Source organism: Asterias rubens, chromosome 3 (assembly GCF_902459465.1).
Source record: "Asterias rubens chromosome 3, eAstRub1.3, whole genome shotgun sequence".
Lineage (NCBI taxonomy): Eukaryota > Metazoa > Echinodermata > Asteroidea > Forcipulatida > Asteriidae > Asterias > Asterias rubens.
In genome coordinates this window covers 21793929-21813052 of record NC_047064.1, presented here as the reverse complement: position 1 = coordinate 21813052, position 19124 = coordinate 21793929, and the positions used below count along the sequence as shown (strand labels likewise).

Sequence of the window (19124 nt, the reverse complement as noted above, 5' to 3'; positions counted from 1 at the left end):
ACCCTGCCTTTAAAGGGGGTGCAGAACATTGGTCAGTGTAAACATATAAATGTTCACAGATCTGCACACAACATAACAATTACCCAAATTTTAATTTTGTTGATGTTTTCATCCTGTCAGGCATGCGGTAAGAAGCCCTCCGTCACCTCCCCTCCTCCATCACCAGGAATCTACAAGACAACATCTAATCCCCTGGCCCAGGTTAACGCTGACCCAAAAGCCAAGGCAGAGAGGGAGAAGAAAGCAGCTAAGGCACGTCAGACGAGAGACGACGCCCGTAAACGTCTCATTGCCGCCAAGAGAGCAGCGGCAAGAAAAAGAGTCAAATCAGAGGATGGTGAGCCTCCAGTAGAGATATTTGTACCGGATAAGTAAATGACTTCCATCAGTTCATCCCGCCTCAAGCAAATAGACGGTATTGTTAGGTACCAACATGTGACATGGGGAAATGCTAACCTGCTAAGCACTGGAAATTCGACTTCCAGCCCTTGCACTTAATGTTTTTGTAAAATAGCCCACAGGGGCTAACGGTGGGGTGTCGTGGTCTAAGGCGGTGAACTCAATTTCTTTAATTTACAGAATGTGGGTTCGAATCCTGGCCTGGTCAGTCGCAACACTTCTGTCCTTGAGCAAGGCGCTTTATCACAATTGTTACATCTAAAGATGTGCTGTCAGTATTACTCTAGTTATTTGTATTGTGACACCACACTTTGCTTAGCAATTGAAATTGATAGACAGCTTTAATCGATCATCTTAGCTCTTGTGAAATCAGCTCCAGGACTAGTGACTTAAGTGCTTGGAAGTCTACATTACAGTTGGTTCAATTAATACAAATAAACATAATTGTTTATTTATTGATAAGATAGATGCTTATTATACATTTTAAAGAACAATTGAGAGGTGATTAACTTAGTTGCATACATAGATAAGGTGAGTGAGCAGTTGTTTGCAACTGGGGTGAGACTAAATGGAACAAACAATGTAAATATAGTATTAGTATTATTTTTTAAGATGCCGTAGTAATGGTAAAGTTACCAATAACTTGGGTAGGTTTTTACTGCAATGCTTGTTTTGGGGCGTTTCATTGTTTTGCTTTTCTCTTTCATGATGGACATTTATTTGGAGAAGTTAAGGAAGCGGTTGTTTGGATTTTACTAAATTGTTTTGGTCCATAATTTATAACAATTCTGTCGAAGCTTGCCACGTTTTAAGTTTTATATTTGGATTCAAATGATTCATTGGTTGAAAGTGTTATTATTATCAGTTTCAATTCGTCAGCGTTATTATTAGACAATCCTTGTTCGTTGAAGACAGTGGCTTAAGTTGTTTGATTTGAGATTCTCTTTTTATTTTAAAGTAATTTCACTTTCATCAAGTATTTTTGATGCCTCGACCAATTTACTCTACACTTCATCTTTTAAGAGATAGTACTTCGAAAGGTTAAATTTGACGTCTCTACACTTTGATGTGTTTAACAGGACTGTCTAGCTCTGTCAAAGTCTGTTATGTTGTCATTTTGTTTGTTTGTTTATTTGTTTATTTTTGCTTATTTTTATTTATTTTTTGTGGCTGTGTTTGTTTGTGTGTTGGGCTGTTTGTTTGTTTGTTTAATTACTGACTCTCTTTTTACTTCTGGTTTTCTTTTGAGAAAACAACTCTCATTTTGTCGGGTTTTTATGTGGTTGAATATTTACTCCACACTTTTGTTTCATCTGATTTCTCATCGAGTATCTCTGTGTTTATTTCTATTCCCAGGTATATTTATTAATAGTAATATTTAACTGCATTAATAATTTATATATGTTTTTTGAAGTGCCTTAGTTTTACTGGAATAGCAAATGAGAGACGTTTCATTTAGAAACTTTCCATATTTCTTTTTTTGGGGACGATTGTGTACTATTATTAGTAACTTAAACTGATACATTCATCAGTTCACCACCAAATGGTCGTTATACAATTTCTAATGAACTTCATAAAAGTAGGCTGACATACTTTGGAGCCCCTAGAAAGTTGAGGTTATTTGTGTGTGATTCACACAGTGTTTGTTTGCCAGAAAGAAACATGAATTTTTTTTGGAAGGCATTGATTCATTTTGATGGCTCTGCTTATTGCCAAGTTCTGCGCTTCAATCACCATTCACTGCTTACTGTGCAAGCGCCGAGCTTCTGCGCTAGCTGTGTAAGTGAAGAAGAATGCCTTGTAGCGTGGTTAAGCAGTGTCCTTGCTAACCCGTCAAATACACTTGACCTGCGCCGATTCTTTGCTTACGCTAAGCACAGCCATGAAATTGGGCCATGATATCCAGCCACTTTAGATAGAAGGTCTCTTTAAACATCAGGTCTGGAATTTCATCTTTGAGAGGGCAAGGCCATTTTCAGACATCTATGCTAGACCGCTGTTGTGTTCCTTGGCCTCAAACTCAAGGGGGGCAGCTTTTAGTTCTTTCAGGATTGTACTTTTATTAATCGGGGGGAAGAACATAAAAACATGCAGCAGTGGTAGCTTTACCTTTCTCAACAATGCATACAATGTAACTTGCTAGTCATGTGAATGTGCAATGAAATATATTGAGATCACAGTAATAAGTCAGAAGCGCTCAAGAACAACCTCTTAAGAGACGAGTTGTTCATCCTGTAATTGAGGATGAGTATTACGTTCAAATCGTACATCATTTTGTGTCATGTGTGTGTGTTTGTAGCCATTCGTTGATCTTGTACAGTGTATCAAACTAAGAGAGTCTGTAAATGTTTAACAACGTAGCCGTATGTGAATGACATACATTGTATATTGGTTATTTTTCTACGGCTGGTGTTAGCTAATTAATGGATAAAGGGAAGAAGGGGGAGGGGGCAGGGGGAGGCAAGTTGAGACTAGACAGTATGGTTCAGGTAACCTTGTGTATGTATGTGAAGGATTACTGTTTGAGCAGAAATGAGCAAGATACCATTCACAATTCTACATGTGACGAAGCCGTTTGGCTGGTAACCTTATTCCGGTAAGCATACTTTGTTGTGCTTAGCTTCATTTTGTGCTTTTAAAGCAGCTGTCTGAAACTGCTAACCTTTGAAAAACGCTTGAGGTAAGCGATAAATTCCCTGCTTCAATAAGCGCTGATTCTTTGCTTACTGTATTAAGCAGAGACATGAAAGTGGAAACAGATCATCTTATTCCTTATTGGAACAGACATGCTGTCTTGAAGAAAGTCACCATTTGTGAAATATGTTTGGAAAATTCCTTCCGAAAGGTTGAACATGAGATAAATTATTCTGAGAAGTTTGACTTTCAAATGGAATCAGTTTTTTATGAGACATAATTTTGAATAATATTTAAAGTTAAAGACAATATTTGTGTCACTTACCAACTTTCATGGTGTGGGAGGGGTTCCAAAAATAATATATAATTAATAACACAATTTTTTTGTAAGCATAAATATTTGTGTTTCACATACTTCTTGATAGTCAAGGACTATGAATTCACCTAAAATCAAATGTGTACTATGAACAAAATGTATACTCTGTATTATTACTAGTTATCAACCAGTACAGTGTATATCTTTATTCCTTGCCAATGTTTATTTTTAAGTCAGAAATGAGAATATTTTTCTCAATAGTCGTGGCAGCATATGTACAAACTTGTGACTTTTTGAGTTGTAATTTAAATGCACTGTACATTCAAAAAGTCCACCTAATCTGAATTAGTTAATTTGATGGTACAAAACACGCTAAACCATAATACTATTGCACAGCACAGCCACATTCATGTAATGTACAGTTGATAAAGGGAATTATTTTTAAAGCTATTTTCTTGCATTCTGTACCAGTAGTTGTGTATGTACACATTGTTATCGGCTTACTGTATATTTGAAACTGACGTGTAAATGTATGTATAATACAATATGTTAATTTCACTCCAAGTGAGTGACTGATTACAGCAATTCTTTCTTCTACACTAACTTTTTGTCTCCACACTGAAATTATTTATGTATTTTGTTTTGTTATGTTCTTCTAGTACTTTTAGATTCATAATGCGTTGGGTATTTCATTCTCTCATAATGTTCAGGTTGAGATAAGTATGTGTAATATTTGGACCAATTTAATGTGTTTTTCCCCCGCTTTTTATAAATGATGTAATACTTACATAGCTACTGTGTAATCAGTATTGTACTGTCCAATCCACAGGTACATGTACCTCTGGAGGATTCGAACCAAAAAACCTTACTTTTAGAGTTGTGTCTTAACAGCAAAATTTGCCCACAGTTTACAGTGCTATATAAATATACAGCAGGGAGTTTGGAGGAAAAAACTAGGTACATTTAATTCTCATATATCTCAACTTGTTTGTTCTATTGCTACATTTTATCTTTGAAGTTCATGTAACTGTCCTGGACAAAATATGGTTTTTTTTTTCCTGATAAAGTACAAACGTATTTGAGGAGACTTTATAAAAAGGAGAGTTACTTGCTGCAATCTATTATATATTTTGAGAGATGTAATTATAATTAAGTTAATGCAATTATAGCTCGGGCGTTATCATTAAATGCTTGTAGCTTTTATAATTGATCTTGTAGATAATGTAGTTTGCAAAAATCCATGTAGGAAATTAGAACATTCATCAGTTGCATTAGAGAAGACGCCTTCTTTAGAGAATTTGGATGTACACGTCTCCTTTGCTATACTATTGGCACTACTGTTTGGTATCCTGTGTGGTTAAATGACCAATACAGCAACATTTTTAAAGGAGGCAGACTATTTTAATGAGCGTCTTGGTTGTATACAATGTCCATGTGGGGCGGAGGTTATCCCTCAATGTTTACATACTTAACAAACTATTTTTCTCTTGTACATAAGTAGCCCTCTTTAAATCTCCTGTAATGGATTCCTGGGATTCCAAACACACAGTGAAGACACAACAAGGGGGCAGGGGTTTGTACAGCGTGCCCCATAGTGAGCACCAAATGTATGATTGGGTGGGAAAACACCTGTAGTCTTATGTGCTAAAGAAAATAAGCAGGTGCATCTGCACAACTATTTAACAATTACCAGAAGTTTCAAGGTTCAGATGGAGTGGTGAAGTAGCAAAGTTTGAGGAGACTAATAATGATATCCTGTAAGGCATGCAAGTCTTTGGACTATAACAGATTTCTGCAGTAAGCAGCAATATGAAATTTGGCCCAGGTCCCATTTCAGTGCTTACAAGTTTTCTGCTAAGCAAATGTAAGAAGGATATCAGTCACAGGTTATGTGAGATGCTATTTTGGCTGGTAACCTTTTTCTAGTAAGTATAACTTTGGTGTGCTTGTTTTGATGTGATGTGCTCTATGAAATTGGGCCCATCTTAGTGAAATGTTATGGTTTGTTCCTAGTAGATATCTTGGGTCGAGTCGAAAATATACATCAAAGGTAAAACTGTTTGAAATAGAGTTGACTTTAACCAGTAGTTGTTACTGCGCAAGATTTTAAACTGTAAGATGATTCCCAAGGAGCAATTGAACATTCCTTAAAGGCATTTATACAAGTATCTTAAAATGTTCATGACTTTAAAGTGGCAGTCGGCTGTCCTCCAAATTCAGCATTTTCGGTTTCAGTGTTGTATTTATGTTGTACATTTTTTACAGCTAGGTGTCCTTTAAATAATTGGCTGGCCATTTAGAAGTAGAATATCGACTTGGCTTTAGGATATTTCAGGGAAAGAATTAAACTAATTTGAAAGAGCAGTTTCTGGACATGATATTTGCATGTTTTTTTTCCTGAAGAATATATCAAAGGAGCACATTATTTAGTGGCATGGTAAACATTTAAATAAAATATTTAACAAAAATAACTCTTGAGTCGACCATGTGTTCTTTTTATATCCAGGAGTGGTACAATTTATTGTTTCACAATTAAAATATTCAACATATAGTTTGATAAAACATTTTGAAGGCCTAAAGCAGGACTTGAACCTGCGACCTACTGATTAATGTGCCGGCCCTCTACCAACTGAGCTATCCTAGCCCTATGTTGGCAGTCTCCCTTTTTTTAAATCTCTTTTTGGGGGTGCCAGTCAGAAGCCATTCAACCTTTAACTGCTGTATGGATATAGCTATAAATATGATGATTTTTAGAAACAAAATACCTCTGTTATTATTACTATTATATACCTCATAATCCTCTAATCTGATTGGTTAAAAATGCCGTAATAGAAATAGCTGGGCCCCCTTTTTCTATTAAGATGAAGTCATAGTTAACTATGCCCAGGGCATGGCAATTGACTGTGCCCGCCCTGAAAATAACGGTCACAAATAGGTCGCTTGTGCGTACTCTATGTACGACTAGCGTTCCGTGTCTCAACGTGAACTGTGACCTTTTCGCTTCAGGCATAGTCATGGTTTTGACATTACCTTGGGCCTATAATTTTAACTGCCCCTCATAGCAGTCAACATTTCTATTATATGTCCCTTGATGATTCAATGAAATAAAAAATTCACCTTCAAGTCACAAAGTAAGTCCTAAGTGCCCAAATGACAATCCTCTGATGGTAACGCTTCAGTCTAGATTCTTTTATTTACAAAACTTGATGTCACTTTGGATAAATAAATTTAAAATTTTGTTCCTTCTGATGCAAAAATTATTTTGTACATGAAGATGAGTTATTATTTTTGTTCATACCTATACACCGATGTGTGTTGATACTGTATACTCAGTACTTTCCCGAGTCCTATGAAAAGATTTCATGGGCATATTACTCGGGTGGGATTTGAACCCACGACCTTTGCAATTCTAGAGCAGTGTTTTACCAACTAGACCACTGAGATTGCCCATTAGCTAGAGGCAGTTCGAATCCTATGTTTTGGTTTGGCAGCGGGTATCGCAACAATAGATGATAATTTGCATCGGGGATAAAGAACATCGATGTCTGGTGTATGGGTAAAAATCAAAATTAATAAATCTTTATCCCCGATGCAAATTTAACAAGATAATTGTTGTTGGCATGACCCAAACCCACACTCTGACAAGACCTGGGCCCAATTTCATGGCTCAGCTTATACTGTAAGCACAGATTTAGCGCTTATGGAAACAGGGAATTTGGTGCTTACCGCAAGCATATTTCACAGGTTTAATAGCGGCGAGCTTTGGCTTCTGCACGTGTGTACAACATGTTACTAGGCATTCTACGCTTACAAGGCTAGTGCAGAAAAACGGCACTTGCACGTAAGCCGGGAATCGTGAAATAGCGCAGAAATAGGCGGTAAACAGAGCAATGAAATTGTGCCCGAACTTGAGTCAGTTGTGCTAGATCACTCAGCCACGACACCCCAAGTTTAAAATGACTCTAAAACACCAATTCTTTGTCACCTAAATGACGGAAATGATCGTTAACAATATCTTCAGTCACTCCTTCTAATGAGTCTGGATTCCATTTTGGGTTGTTATCTTTGTCCACAAGTAAAGAGCGAACGCCCTCGTAGAAATCATTACCTCTCTGTGGGAGAAGAAAAAGAGATAAAAAGAACCAACAAATTTTGTGAGGCTCTTGTCATATTTGTCAGTTTGTTTACCTCCCTCAAATTTTACAGTTACACACCTATGTTCTGCCGCAGACCATGGCAACAATGCTGCCCTTCAATTTTTTTTTAATTTCTTAACCTAGGCCTAACCCTTAACCACACTTCAACCCTAGTGTGTACCAGCTAGACCTAGGCCTAACCCTTAACCTCACTTCAACCCTAGTGTGTACCAGCTAGACCTAGGCCTAACCCTTAACCTCACTTCAACCCTAGTGTGTACCAGCTAGACCTAGGCCTAACCCTTAACCTCACTTCAACCCTAGTGTGTACCAGCTAGACCTAGGCCTAACCCTTAACCTCACTTCAACCCTAGTGTGTACCAGCTAGACCTAGGCCTAACTCTTAACCTCACTTCAACCCTAGTGTGTACCAGCTAGACCTAGGCCTAACTCTTAACCTCACTTCAACCCTAGTGTGTACCAGCTAGACCTAGGCCTAACCCTTAACCTCACTTCAACCCTAGTGTGTACCAGCTAGACCTAGGCCTAACCCTTAACCTCACTTCAACCCTAGTGTGTACCAGCTAGATCATCAGAAACTATCAGAACATAGAGAAGTCTCTAATTTTACAGACAAATATTGAGATGTTGAGTTACTGTGACCCTGTTGTGTGATGTAAGAATAATACAGTAAGAAAGTTCAGACAGTTCTTATAAACAGCCAAACTGTGACCAGGGGTCGCTTTCACAAAGAGTTTGACTAGTCCTAGGAGATGTCAAAAACGTATGGCTAGTCCTAAAGTTAGGACGAGTGACTTGTCCTAACTCGAAATAAGACTAGTCCTAACTCGAGATAAGACTAGTCCTAACTCTTTGTGAAATCCACCCCAGCTCTGTTTTCAAGATAACTCTTTTGGGGTGCATACTTAAGTTGGGGTCACATTAGATAAAGGGGGGGGATTACTTACAATGCACCCATGTGCAATCCTTAGCTCCATGGAGAGAATATCGTCAAGGTTCATGTCTGCCCCAAGAGTCAGTTGACGATGAGTTATCTTCATGGATGTCGGTGACATCTTCTTTAAAATCTATTCAACAAATATTGACAACAAAATATGAATACCTTTACAAATATCTAACTCACCGATGACCCTGAAATTCCCTTGGCTTCTTGTCTAACAATGCTCAAATTGATACACTGCCCTCTGTTGGTAAACTCAAGAAAGTCCATTTCTCCCGCTATGATTCATTTTGAGTTATACACACGGTTATAAGAATTCTAAAATGAAAGTGCCCTTTGCAAAATAAAAATGGCCTCGCCCTCTCAAAGATGAAAGTCCAGGCCTGTTTACTATAACTGCTTTAAAACAAAAGTATTGACAAAATAGGGAGACCACCAATATATGGCTAGATAGCTGAGTTCAAGTTTCTTTGTTCAACCCAACATGCTTTAAAACACAGACACATCTTGAAGCTGATGAGCCATGAATATTCTTAAAGAAACAATTCCTCACCTCTAGGTTCTTAATTGACCAATCAGAACCTTCGCTTTCTAACGCCTGAAAGATTTCCTCCAATGAGCTTCCAGAAAACAGTCTGTTGATGTGATCCATATATGGGTCCAATGAGAACGATTTGTCTGCATCCAATTGGCTCTGGACAAAACAACACCAACCAATCAAAAGTCAGTATTTAAATCAAATATCACAGGTTTTTGATAGTTTTGTCATGAGATATCGCCCAACTCTCGGATGGCCACTTCAAGGCGAGGGCTATTTCCCAACATCAACTGCCACCAGGGACACGTTGTCACCTACTGCTGGGGCTGAAACAGGGTTACCCCCTTCACAGTCTGTAAGGATGTAGGCATGGGTGTCATCCACTAGGAGCCACCTACTGCTGGGGCTGAAACAGGGTTAACCCCTTCACAGTCTGTAAGGATGTAAGCATGGGCATCATCCACTAGGAGCCACCTACTGCTGGGGCTGAAACAGGGTTACCCCCTTCACAGTCTGTAAGGATGTAAGCATGGGCATCATCCACTAGGAGCCACCTACTGCTGGGGCTGAAACAGGGTTACCCCCTTCACAGTCTGTAAGGATGTAGGCATAGGTATCATCCACTAGGAGCCACCTACTGCTGGGGCTGAAACAGGGTTACCCCCTTCACAGTCTGTAAGGATGTAAGCATGGGTATCATCCACTAGGAGCCACCTACTGCTGGGGCTGAAACAGGGTTACCCCCCCTTCACAGTCTGTAAGGATGTAGGCATAGGTATCATCCACTAGGAGCCACCTACTGCTGGGGCTGAAACAGGGTTACCCCCTTCACAGTCTGTAAGGATGTAAGCATGGGTATCATCCACTAGGAGCCACCTACTGCTGGGGCTGAAACAGGGTTACCCCCTTCACAGTCTGTAAGGATGTAAGCATGGGTATCATCCACTAGGAGCCACCTACTGCTGGGGCTGAAACAGGGTTACCCCCCCTTCACAGTCTGTAAGGATGTAGGCATAGGTATCATCCACTAGGAGCCACCTACTGCTGGGGCTGAAACAGGGTTACCCCCTTCACAGTCTGTAAGGATGTAAGCATGGGTATCATCCACTAGGAGCCACCTACTGCTGGGGCTGAAACAGGGTTACCCCCCCTTCACAGTCTGTAAGGATGTAGGCATAGGTATCATCCACTAGGAGCCACCTACTGCTGGGGCTGAAACAGGGTTACCCCCTTCACAGTCTGTAAGGATGTAGGCATGGGTGTCATCCACTAGGAGCCACCTACTGCTGGGGCTGAAACAGGGTTACCCCCTTCACAGTCTGTAAGGATGTAAGCATGGGTGTCATCCACTAGGAGCCACCTACTGCTGGGGCTGAAACAGGGTTACCCCCCCCCCCTTCACAGTCTGTAAGGATGTAGGCATAGGTATCATCCACTAGGAGCCACCTACTGCTGGGGCTGAAACAGGGTTACCCCCTTCACAGTCTGTAAGGATGTAGGCATGGGTGTCATCCACTAGGAGCCACCTACTGCTGGGGCTGAAACAGGGTTACCCCCTTCACAGTCTGTAAGGATGTAAGCATGGGTGTCATCCACTAGGAGCCACCTACTGCTGGGGCTGAAACAGGGTTACCCCCTTCACAGTCTGTAAGGATGTAGGCATGGGTGTCATCCACTAGGAGCCACCTACTGCTGGGGCTGAAACAGGGTTACCCCCTTCACAGTCTGTAAGGATGTAAGCATGGGTGTCATCCACTAGGAGCCACCTACTGCTGGGGCTGAAACAGGGTTACCCCCTTCACAGTCTGTAAGGATGTAGGCATGGGTGTCATCCACTAGGAGCCACCTACTGCTGGGGCTGAAACAGGGTTACCCCCCCTTCACAGTCTGTAAGGATGTAAGCATGGGTGTCATCCACTAGGAGCCACCTACTGCTGGGGCTGAAACAGGGTTACCCCCTTCACAGTCTGTAAGGATGTAGGCATGGGTATCATCCACTAGGAGCCACCTACTGCTGGGGCTGAAACAGGGTTACCACCTTCACAGTCTGTAAGGATGTAGGCATGGGTATCATCCACTAGGAGCCACCTACTGCTGGGGCTGAAACAGGGTTACCCCCCCTTCACAGTCTGTAAGGATGTAGGCATGGGCATCATCCACTAGGAGCCACCTACTGCTGGGGCTGAAACAGGGTTACCACCTTCACAGTCTGTAAGGATGTAAGCATGGGTATCATCCACTAGGAGCCACCTACTGCTGGGGCTGAAACAGGGTTACCCCCTTCACAGTCTGTAAGGATGTAGGCATGGGTATCATCCACTAGGAGCCACCTACTGCTGGGGCTGAAACAGGGTTACCCCCCCTTCACAGTCTGTAAGGATGTAGGCATGGGTATCATCCACTAGGAGCCACCTACTGCTGGGGCTGAAACAGGGTTACCACCTTCACAGTCTGTAAGGATGTAAGCATGGGTATCATCCACTAGGAGCCACCTACTGCTGGGGCTGAAACAGGGTTACCCCCTTCACAGTCTGTAAGGATGTAGGCATGGGTATCATCCACTAGGAGCCACCTACTGCTGGGGCTGAAACAGGGTTACCCCCTTCACAGTCTGTAAGGATGTAGGCATGGGTATCATCCACTAGGAGCCACCTACTCCTGGGGCTGAAACAGGGTTACCCCCTTCACAGTCTGTAAGGATGTAAGCATGGGTATCATCCACTAGGAGCCACCTACTGCTGGGGCTGAAACAGGGTTACCCCCTTCACAGTCTGTAAGGATGTAAGCATGGGTATCATCCACTAGGAGCCACCTACTGCTGGGGCTGAAACAGGGTTACCCCCTTCACAGTCTGTAAGGATGTAGGCATAGGTATCATCCACTAGGAGCCACCTACTGCTGGGGCTGAAACAGGGTTACCCCCTTCACAGTCTGTAAGGATGTAGGCATGGGTGTCATCCACTAGGAGCCACCTACTGCTGGGGCTGAAACAGGGTTACCCCCCCTTCACAGTCTGTAAGGATGTAGGCATGGGCATCATCCACTAGGAGCCACCTACTGCTGGGGCTGAAACAGGGTTACCCCCTTCACAGTCTGTAAGGATGTAAGCATGGGTATCATCCACTAGGAGCCACCTACTGCTGGGGCTGAAACAGGGTTACCCCCTTCACAGTCTGTAAGGATGTAAGCATGGGTGTCATCCACTAGGAGCCAACTACTCCTGGGGCTGAAACAGGGTTACCCCCCCTTCACAGTCTGTAAGGATGTAGGCATAGGTATCATCCACTAGGAGCCACCTACTCCTGGGGCTGAAACAGGGTTACCCCCCCTTCACAGTCTGTAAGGATGTAGGCATAGGTATCATCCACTAGGAGCCACCTACTGCTGGGGCTGAAACAGGGTTACCCCCTTCACAGTCTGTAAGGATGTAAGCATGGGTATCATCCACTAGGAGCCACCTACTGCTGGGGCTGAAACAGGGTTACCCCCTTCACAGTCTGTAAGGATGTAAGCATGGGTATCATCCACTAGGAGCCACCTACTCCTGGGGCTGAAACAGGGTTACCACCTTCACAGTCTGTAAGGATGTAGGCTTGGGTATCATCCACTAGGAGCCACCTACTGCTGGGGCTGAAACAGGGTTAACCCCTTCACAGTCTGTAAGGATGTAAGCATGGGTATCATCCACTAGGAGCCACCTACTGCTGGGGCTGAAACAGGGTTAACCCCTTCACAGTCTGTAAGGATGTAAGCATGGGTGTCATCCACTAGGAGCCACCTACTGCTGGGGCTGAAACAGGGTTACCCCCCCTTCACAGTCTGTAAGGATGTAGGCATGGGCATCATCCACTAGGAGCCACCTACTGCTGGGGCTGAAACAGGGTTACCCCCTTCACAGTCTGTAAGGATGTAAGCATGGGTATCATCCACTAGGAGCCACCTACTGCTGGGGCTGAAACAGGGTTACCCCCTTCACAGTCTGTAAGGATGTAAGCATGGGTGTCATCCACTAGGAGCCAACTACTCCTGGGGCTGAAACAGGGTTACCCCCCCTTCACAGTCTGTAAGGATGTAGGCATAGGTATCATCCACTAGGAGCCACCTACTCCTGGGGCTGAAACAGGGTTACCCCCCCTTCACAGTCTGTAAGGATGTAGGCATAGGTATCATCCACTAGGAGCCACCTACTGCTGGGGCTGAAACAGGGTTACCCCCTTCACAGTCTGTAAGGATGTAAGCATGGGTATCATCCACTAGGAGCCACCTACTGCTGGGGCTGAAACAGGGTTACCCCCTTCACAGTCTGTAAGGATGTAAGCATGGGTATCATCCACTAGGAGCCACCTACTCCTGGGGCTGAAACAGGGTTACCACCTTCACAGTCTGTAAGGATGTAGGCTTGGGTATCATCCACTAGGAGCCACCTACTGCTGGGGCTGAAACAGGGTTAACCCCTTCACAGTCTGTAAGGATGTAAGCATGGGTATCATCCACTAGGAGCCACCTACTGCTGGGGCTGAAACAGGGTTAACCCCTTCACAGTCTGTAAGGATGTAAGCATGGGTATCATCCACTAGGAGCCACCTACTCCTGGGGCTGAAACAGGGTTACCACCTTCACAGTCTGTAAGGATGTAGGCATGGGTATCATCCACTAGGAGCCACCTACTCCTGGGGCTGAAACAGGGTTACCACCTTCACAGTCTGTAAGGATGTAGGCATGGGTATCATCCACTAGGAGCCACCTACTGCTGGGGCTGAAACAGGGTTAACCCCTTCACAGTCTGTAAGGATGTAAGCATGGGTATCATCCACTAGGAGCCACCTACTGCTGGGGCTGAAACAGGGTTAACCCCTTCACAGTCTGTAAGGATGTAAGCATGGGTATCATCCACTAGGAGCCACCTACTCCTGGGGCTGAAACAGGGTTACCACATTCACAGTCTGTAAGGATGTAGGCATGGGTATCATCCACTAGGAGCCACCTACTCCTGGGGCTGAAACAGGGTTACCACCTTCACAGTCTGTAAGGATGTAGGCATGGGTATCATCCACTAGGAGCCACCTACTCCTGGGGCTGAAACAGGGTTAACCCCTTCACAGTCTGTAAGGATGTAAGCATGGGTATCATCCACTAGGAGCCACCTACTGCTGGGGCTGAAACAGGGTTACCACCTTCACAGTCTGTAAGGATGTAAGCATGGGTATCATCCACTAGGAGCCACCTACTGCTGGGGCTGAAACAGGGTTAACCCCTTCACAGTCTGTAAGGATGTAGGCATGGGTATCATCCACTAGGAGCCACCTACTGCTGGGGCTGAAACAGGGTTACCACCTTCACAGTCTGTAAGGATGTAAGCATGGGTATCATCCACTAGGAGCCACCTACTCCTGGGGCTGAAACAGGGTTACCACCTTCACAGTCTGTAAGGATGTAGGCATGGGTATCATCCACTAGGAGCCACCTACTCCTGGGGCTGAAACAGGGTTACCACCTTCACAGTCTGTAAGGATGTAGGCATGGGTATCATCCACTAGGAGCCACCTACTCCTGGGGCTGAAACAGGGTTAACCCCTTCACAGTCTGTAAGGATGTAAGCATGGGTATCATCCACTAGGAGCCACCTACTGCTGGGGCTGAAACAGGGTTACCACCTTCACAGTCTGTAAGGATGTAAGCATGGGTATCATCCACTAGGAGCCACCTACTGCTGGGGCTGAAACAGGGTTAACCCCTTCACAGTCTGTAAGGATGTAGGCACCAGGGTATCACCCATAGTCCATCATCCAAAATATTAAACTTTGGGAATTTATTTTATTTAATCCAATTTGCATACCATACCTGACTTTGATACTTATCCAGTAGATCAGCTATAGAAGATGGACTTGGATTTGATAATGTTAACAATCTCTCCTCCAACTCTGCCATCTGAAAAAAATAAACAAATGAAGAAATAGAAATAAATAAAGAGAATTACAGAAATAACAAAAATACAATTTTACATAGATCCAGAGCCTGAGATTGAAACAACAACTGTAGATCTCTATTCTAATTACGATCCATTTGATGTAACTTAAAAGGTGCATATAGGTCAAATAACATGTTTGCAATAATAAATCTTAATTCCTGAGTACAAACAAGTAAACATTATCATCAATTTGCAACACAGCTGCTGGCTGTTGGCAAACAATACCACTCTAATCAGCTTAGCACTAATACGTTATTATGTCATCACAAATAGGATTAGGATTATATGGAATTAACAAATATGAGAGATCATGACGATACAATAATAATACTGGGCTGTTATACAGCACTTTATTAACCCCTAGTGGTGTATTTTTGAACAGGATAAGCAGAGCTATAATGCTTCGAATTACAAGATTCATTTATATATACAGCTTGGGTGTAAAGTGCTGCGGTGCATTCAGCAGCCACTACCAGAAACTATACAGCGATATGTAACTGGGTTCTTTTAAAGGCAGTGGACACTATTGGTAATTACTCAAAATAATTATTAGCATAAAACCTTACTTGGTAACGAGTAATGGGGAGAGGTTGATAGTATAAAACATTGTGAGAAACGGCTCCCTCTGAACTGACAAAGTTTTTGAGAAAGAAGTAATTTTCCACGAATTTGATTTCAAGACCTCAAGTTTAGAATTTGAGGTCTCAAAATCAAGCATCTGAAAGCACACAACTTTGAGTGACAATGGTGTTTTTTCTTTCATTATTATCTCGCAACTTCGATGACCGATTGAGCTCAAATTTTCACAGGTGTGTTATTTTATGCATATGTTGAGATACACCAAGTGAGAAGACTGGTCTTTGAGAATTACCAATAGTGTCCGAGTGTCTTTAAGTGCATTACACAGCACACAGCTTTACATCCCATCCAAAGGGTCAAGTCAGTATTTCGCTCAAGGACACTTGCCATTGCTTTGACTGAAACTCCAACCCACACTCCGCTGATCAGAAACATCAGAACTCAAGTCCAGTATGCCAAGACACGCCACAGTACAGTTTTACAATGCTCTGTTACTCAATGACCATGGTATCATGTACTTCTAGAACTATGAGCATTGTTCTGCTATCCTCTGCATGAGTCCTATAGCAGACGAGTCTCATAGTTCTAGGAGTAAATATCATGTACACAAAGTACAAGAAAAGTACAAGAAAAGGGCAACACTCCTGCCACTTTTGATTGACTTATGTAAACTATTTTGTCATTTTTGCCAGGCATACCTACATCTTGCAACATCCCAACCCCCACACTCATTAATGGATCATTTCTAATGACCCAAACATATTCTCACCTTTTGTGACTCCACAAAGTGAGTAGCCACACCCGCCTTCTGAACATCTCTCCCCTTCAGCCTGTACCCAGTCAGAGCAAGGAATAATCCCAGTTTCCCCGTCAATCTGGGTAAGAAGTACCCTCCTCCTACGTCTGGGAATAGACCTATAGCTGTCTCTGGCATCGCAAATAAAGTCTTCTCTGTGGCTACCCTGAAGCGACCATGGACTGACAAGCCAACACCCTGTTGATATATAACATGGAGTTTGTTGTATCATTTTAAAATAGATACTGTCAATCTATTCATCCCTTATAATCGTTCTGTTTTAAAGGTACTATCTGGGGTAGATAGCGCTCACAAATATTCATAATATACATGAAATAACAAACTTATGAAAATTTTGTCTTAAGCCGTTGTGTGAGGCAGCAGAAAATAGCAAAAACCCAGACATAACTTTCAGTGTGTAAACACACTGTCCTTTATTTGATTGTGGTTGTAACAACTAAAATATGACTTTATTTCAGAGGGGAAAATTTCACAGAAACAATTATGGTTCTAGTATGCACTTTATGATCAATATTTTTTCAGAATATATTTAAAACAATAATGTTTTTATCCTAACCAATCGTGTATTTTTTTATTTTTTTTATAACCTGTCTCTTGTTCCACTTTTTTCTTCCTGTATAAAAAAAACAGAAAACAAATAATGATTTCCTCTGAGTCTTTGAAATATTTAGTTACTCACCCCTCCCATTGTGATTCCATCAATCATTGCTATGTAAGGCATCGGCATTTTTGCTATTAAGTTATTCAAGATGTATTCTTCCTTGAAGAAATCTGTAGACATGGGATCCCCAGCTTTACCTGCTTCTGTGACAGCTGGAAGGAGAGAATCAACAAAACAATTTAGCAATTGTATTTTTATTGGACTGTAATGTGTGTCACTGTCACTCTATAAATTTTTGAATTAATGATAAAAGCTTTACTGGTGTCAAGTAAATAGGGATGATATTTAGCATTTGGTCCTTTAAAAAAAAAAACAGGAATATTTCATCGAGTACAAGGGCTGAACTACAATAACACACTGTGTTTATGAGATTAATGGACTTTGCAGGATTTTTAAACACAATTTGTGTCTATCATTCTAAGAGCAAAGAAATGAGAAATTATACTAAAGTAGTAAGAGTAAAGTAAAGTTTGTTCCGAGCAAGGGCTCTTCAGACTGGTGTTCTTATCCAGTTTCAATGGCAAACGAATGAGAATATTTCTATTTCCTTGGACAGGATGCCAATCCATCGCAGGTTACTCCCCCCAGCTTTTGCCACTACCCATTTATACTCCTGCGTGGAGACAATCAACTATGATAAAGTGCCCTGTGCTCAAGTTGAAATGTACCTTTAATGTCCCCTCCAGCACAGAAAGCCTTTCCTCCTGCACCTTTAATGATGACCATACTGTTAGATGAGTCAGATGCCCACTCCTGGAAAACAAAAACGATCAAAATGTCTCTCCATCGGATTCAGTATCTTACCCCAGAAAAACCTCCCTCTCTGAAAATCGTTACCCTCGATCTTTGTGACCGTCGGAGAGATCATTACAATTATCGTCGGGAGATCAAGAGTTATGATTATCACAGCTACCCTGTCCCTACATACTAGAACTATGAGGTTCCTTCCGCTATTGAGACGATAGCAAGAGACGATAGCAAGAGACGATAGCAAGAGACGATAGCGGAAAGAATCTCATAGTTGTAGGAGTACCCTGTCCCCTCTTCTTACTTACCCTAAGCTTAGGAGTTATGAGTCTAATCATACTCTGATTCAAGGCATTGAGGGCCTTGGGTCGATTGAGTGTGATCACACATTTTGTGTCCTTTTTGTCAAATGAAACGACGTCGTCTGTGGCTGCAGTTGTCATGGATGCACTGGATTGGCGCAGATGTCCTAAAATAACTGATGCTCGACCAATGCTCAATCTGTTCGGCAAAAAAAATATTTTTTAAACTAAAATTTAAAATGTTGTTTATTGTAAAGACGTTAGTTGATGATTTCAGTTGTCATCCTGCAGGAATTCGTTGAGTAATTATGCAATTTGGACTCCGTTTAATCAATGTACAGGCGGATGAAGTTCTGTTTCCAACACTCTTTTTTAAATTTTTGTAAAGGCCTTTATTTAGAATTGTTTAAAATTAAACTGCTTGTTTCTAACTGTATGCATTATGTCAACCATCTGGACAGGTAAGGATATCTGCATCCATTATGGGTTGTCGCCGTTACATGGTTGGGGTCGATTGTGCGGCAGTTAACTGTATGAGTTTCTGGACATCCTACCTAGTGGAAACATCACACCTACTTTTAGGTCAGTGACACTGACAGTGCAACAAAGACTGGCATCCTATCTCAGACTCCTAGTTAGTTTTTAGTAGGAGTCCTACCGGTACCACAACCAGTAGCAGTACCACTACCGGGTTGATTGCCCCACTACATAGTACACTAAATCAACTTAACCCACTAACCCTTGGCTTGGCCAAACTCACTTGTCACTTATAGTACGTCGACTTCATCAAACAAATCACTAGTCGTTTTTTAGCCCGTCCTGTCTGTGCTGACTGTCCTGGTTCATTACAACGATGATGGGTCTGCTGCTTTCTTTTTATTTTACACAAAACGTCACATAAAGAATAAATACTTACCTGGACACGAATCTTGGTAACATCTTAAACGTAAACCCAGACAATCTTCAAGTATTTGAATGGACCGGAATGGACAGTTGCACATGAAATGGCTGGATCACAGCAGTCGACGGTACTGCAGTCGACAATCTCATAAACTTTTATGTAATT

General features: G+C 42.1%; 2 protein-coding genes across 2 annotated transcripts in view; one reads left to right on the top strand and one right to left on the bottom strand.

The window, feature by feature from the left end:
• The window catches only part of LOC117287737 (disks large-associated protein 4-like), a 32156-nt gene extending 26336 nt beyond the window's left edge, over positions 1-5820 (top strand). Inside the window, exon 7 of the mRNA XM_033768240.1 lies at positions 121-5820. Within this exon, the coding sequence (XP_033624131.1) occupies positions 121-375 (255 nt within the window). The 3' untranslated portion in view covers positions 376-5820. The remainder of the gene's footprint in view (positions 1-120) is intronic.
• A 1065-nt stretch (positions 5821-6885) lies between these two features.
• On the bottom strand, positions 6886-19080 carry LOC117287736 (3-hydroxyisobutyryl-CoA hydrolase, mitochondrial-like). The gene is made up of 9 exons (XM_033768239.1): positions 18975-19080; positions 18065-18257; positions 17678-17762; positions 17028-17161; positions 16301-16525; positions 14826-14912; positions 9000-9140; positions 8454-8573; positions 6886-7461 (listed from the first exon to the last, which is right to left on the bottom strand). Exons 1-9 carry the CDS (start codon positions 18995-18997, stop codon positions 7312-7314), a joined length of 1158 nt encoding a protein of 385 aa, XP_033624130.1. The 5' UTR covers positions 18998-19080; the 3' UTR covers positions 6886-7311.
• Positions 19081-19124: the final 44 nt, after the last annotated feature.

What these genes read in the sequence shown, in the direction of transcription:
- LOC117287736 (XM_033768239.1), bottom strand. Translation starts at nt 18,997, where the DNA reads ATGTTACCAAGATTCGTGTCCAG. An exon ending in ACTTTGTGGAGTCACAAAAG is followed by an intron (nt 14,913 to 16,300) that starts GTGAGAATATGT and finishes TATTTTTTTCAG; the next exon opens with ATGGCAGAGTTGGAGGAGAG. An exon ending in GGATTGCACATGGGTGCATT is followed by an intron (nt 7,462 to 8,453) that starts GTAAGTAATCCC and finishes CTTCTCCCACAG; the next exon opens with AGAGGTAATGATTTCTACGA.